Source organism: Malania oleifera, chromosome 3 (genome assembly GCF_029873635.1).
Source record: "Malania oleifera isolate guangnan ecotype guangnan chromosome 3, ASM2987363v1, whole genome shotgun sequence".
In the NCBI taxonomy this organism is placed as follows: Eukaryota; Viridiplantae; Streptophyta; class Magnoliopsida; order Santalales; family Ximeniaceae; genus Malania; species Malania oleifera.
In genome coordinates this window covers 87,248,112-87,252,116 of record NC_080419.1, presented here as the reverse complement: position 1 = coordinate 87,252,116, position 4,005 = coordinate 87,248,112, and the positions used below count along the sequence as shown (strand labels likewise).

Sequence of the window (4,005 nt, the reverse complement as noted above, 5' to 3'; positions counted from 1 at the left end):
TTTTTTTTTTTTTTTTGAATAACACAATCTTTATTGATATGCCCTCACTTTTGGCATAGTAATACCATGTTTACAAGACAAGCATTGTGAAATTATAGATAAAGGAATTAAAGCCCTTCCAAAAATAACACCAACAACCAATCAAATCAGGACCACAAATTTAAACAATGCTAAATAAGAAACAAATCTAAACAGGTGTAGATAAAAACACAAAAACTTTAAACAAATCTAAACCAACCAAACAACTTGTATTTCAAGTCATCCAAGAATTGAAAATAGGTCAATCTCCAAACCTTGTTCAACATTAAAGGACCCAAAACAGCCCAAAACCCCACAACAAATCCAAATGGTATGCCCAAATAGAACCACCTCATATCAATCCATCCATCTCTTTCATTGTGCCAACTTGGTTTTAGAAATAGAGGTGTTTCAGCTTTTGTGCATTCATCTGCCAATGGTAGACCACAGAGCTCATGGTTGCCAATGAAACTGAGCGGAGTGAACCCTTGGATCTGGGTACCTAAAGGAATTCTGCCCGATAAGTTATTGTATGACAAATTTAAATATTCCAAGAATGTCAAACTTGACATACTTTGAGGAATTATGCCTGAAAGTTTATTCATTGATAAATCAATAGACTCCAATGATGTCATATTGCCAATTTTATCTGGGATCCTTCCTTGAAGTTTGTTCATGGATAGGTTTAGGGATAACAAACCTTTAAGATGGGTCAACTCTGCAGGGATCTCTCCATACAAGTTGTTGCATGAAATGTCAATGCTTGTTAATAGAGAGAGAGAATTGCTGAATTCATACTGATATTGCTTTATCACAACCATTGCTTTTTCTAAGGGTGTACTTGTATGATTGTAAAAAAATTTGTCTAAATATTTTGGTCTGTTAATCATTGCATTGTAGTTACCAAAGCATGTCGGAATGGCTCCAGAGAGATTGTTGTGTGCAAGGTCCAAGATTTGAAGAGAATAGAGATGACAGAGCTGGATGGAAATACTGCCACTCAACTTATTTGTGCGAAGAATAAGGACTCGAAGTTGGGGTAGGCTTTCTCCTATCAATAACGGTATTCTTCCAGAAAATTTATTTTCACTAAGATCCAAAACTTTCAAATAATGAAAACTTGACAATGTGGTAGACAAGTTTCCAGAGAGCTTGTTCTTGCTCAAGTGTAATGATCCAAGCCGAGTTAGAGAACCCATGGAACTTGGTATTTTTCCTACCAAATTATTGTTGTCCAATCGCAATGTCAATAAATTTTTCCAATTCATCCAACAATCAGGAATTTCTCCGGATAAAAAATTTTTTGATAGATCTAAATGGTATAAATTAGATTCCAGATCTACCATTTTATTGCACAAGAAGGGAACAAGAGATCCATTCAAGTAATTATTTGAAAGATCTAAATGGCTTAGTGTAGCAGGCATAGGAGGCAACGGGCCTTGGATCTGATTCTGAGACAGATCCACATCGGAAAGTTGGGACATATTGGAAAGCCAAGTTGGGATTACACCTAATATTGAAGCATTTGATAGGTGTAAAAAATCCAATTCCCTCTGTGTTTGAAGCCATGAAGGAAATAATTGAGGTCCCATATGAGTTAAGCTCAGTGAAATTAGACGGAGTTGAAATGGAGGAATCCAATTGGGGCTTATTTTCAAGGCCAATGGGTTTGAATCAGCAAAGAAATCCTTCAGTCTTGTTAGATTTGCAAAGTGAACTTCTGAAATGGTGCCTTCCAAGGAATTGTTAGAGATGTACACACTTTCTAATTTAGAGAGACTCCCAAGAGTTTCTGGAATACTCCCATTGAAAAGATTGGAAGAAATATCAATGACCCTCAAGGATGATAATTTCCCTATAGACATTGGAAGTGGGCCTGAAATGGAGTTGCGGGAAATATCAAGCATGGACAAACTTTTCAATTCTCCGAAATGCTTGGGCAATTGGCCTGACCCCAGTGTTTCCTTGGCGCACGAATCGAATGAATAATCTCCAAAAATTTCAGAAATGTCTCCACTGAGTTGGTTCCTCGCCAAATCTAAAACTCTCAAATTGAAGAGGTTTCCTAAGGATGTCGGAATCCATCCTTCAAAGTTATTGCCAGATAACCGGAGTTTTGTGAGTGATGTCAGGTTGCCAATTGCACCAGAAATTGATCCTTGAAAATGATTGGAAGAAAGATCGAGACTTTGGAGGCCGGTCATGTCGTACAACCACTCTGGTATTGCAAAGTTGAATTGGTTACCTGCAAGATTAAGGAACCGAAGAGTAGTTAGGTTCCGTAGAGGGGCGGGAAGCAAACCAGGAATTCGGTTATAACTCAGATCAAGGGAAACAATAGAAGAGAGACCAGAAAACCAGTTCGGTGTGGTAGAGTTCAAATTGCAATCAGAAAGGTCCATGGATTGAAGAGTAGTGGACGTGTTCTGAAGATATATTGGAATTGAACCCTCTGTAAAATAGGCGCCACGCAGATTGAGTGAAACAAGAGAAGTGAGACTGGAGAGCCATCCAAATGTGGAAGAATTCCTGAAAGAGTTATCGGAGAGATCAAGAGCGACAAGGGAAGAAAAATTGACATGAGAAAGAGGAAGATTATGGCTGAGGGAACAATCACTCAAGAGCAACGTGGATAAGGAAGGGAGGATGTTCATTGCCTGAAGCCAATTATTAGATGCTCGGTTGAGATTGACAGAGCTCATGTCGAGGAATTCAATTGAGGAGAGATGAGAAATCCATCTTACGTCATCTGCAACGTACAAATCATAATTCCTTCCAAGATCAAGATAATGCAAGCTTGAAAGATTCCCAAGTTGAGGAGGAATGGCACCCACAAATCTTGCAGAAGAAAGGTTAAGATAAGCGAGATTGGGGAGGGAACCAAAGAACTGTGGAATCTGAAGTCCCTGAAAATGATTGAGACTCAAGTCCAGATGTTGAAGATGTTTCAATTGCAGCAAAGAGCCGCTTATGTTCCCACCCAAACTGGACCTGTTCTGCGCAGCAACCAAAGACTCATAATCATCATAATAATCATCATCATAATCATCATGAATAGGGAATATTGGATTGGAGAGGTTGAGATGGATGACATGGGCAGTGGTGTTGTGGCAGCGAACTCCTGTCCAGCTGCAGCAATCCTCACCAACCCAGGAAGAGAGGCGGTTGGAAGGATCGGTGAGAGATTGCTTGAAGTCGAGAAGGGCTTCCCTCTCCTCTGCCTTACAATGGGTGGCATTTGAATTTACTCCATCCCAAGAAATCAATGTAAAAACAATCCCCAAAACTGCAGCTGAGTATCTCATTGAGATATACCAACAAAATCCAACTTCAATTCTTCTAGGGAAAGGAGTTGTTTTGTTTAATTTGAAGATAAGAGGTAGCTTGCATTTACATTTATATATATAGGGTGGGGAAGGAATGAAGCCACTGCTAGGAAATTATTAATTTGATGTTCTGAGTCAAGTCAACGTTGATTACATTTTCCACTGCTAGGTAGACTACATTTTCCACACGGAGCTGGAGTCTTCATTTGCCCCTAAACAAGGGCCATGACTTGCATTCCTATTTCTACTTTTTTTATTTGTTTATTTGTTTGCCTTCCATTGTTTTATAAGCAGTCCTAATTCAAAGCAACTAAAATAGAAACCAAGTTGCCAAGTTGGTTTTCTAAAGTATGAACATGCATTTACATACCTGAAAAAGAATCATGAACAAAATTACAGTAATAAAGTAGCATATATCACCAATCTCAGCCTAAATAAACACACAGAAAACCACGGAGAGGCAGAATTGCGTAGTGATACCAGCTGTAGCAATCTTTACTACTTTGTGTCTGAAAGAGCACGACAATGTCTTCACTAGTTCGCAAGATAAGAAACCTTTAGCGAAATAAATTAATTTGTTGAGGAATATATGCTAATAATGAATCATTTCAATTTTCATCAATGAAATGTACAAATCATTTTTCACTTAGCAGAGGAAGTT

The 4,005-nt window shown here is 38.5% G+C and overlaps 1 protein-coding gene across 1 annotated transcript; it reads right to left on the bottom strand.

Annotated features, from left to right (window-relative positions):
- Positions 1-3,523, bottom strand: LOC131152424 (receptor-like protein EIX2). Its single transcript, XM_058104300.1, has one exon. The coding sequence runs from the start codon at positions 3,321-3,323 to the stop codon at positions 219-221; it is 3,105 nt and encodes a 1,034-aa protein (XP_057960283.1). The 5' UTR covers positions 3,324-3,523; the 3' UTR covers positions 1-218.
- Positions 3,524-4,005: the final 482 nt, after the last annotated feature.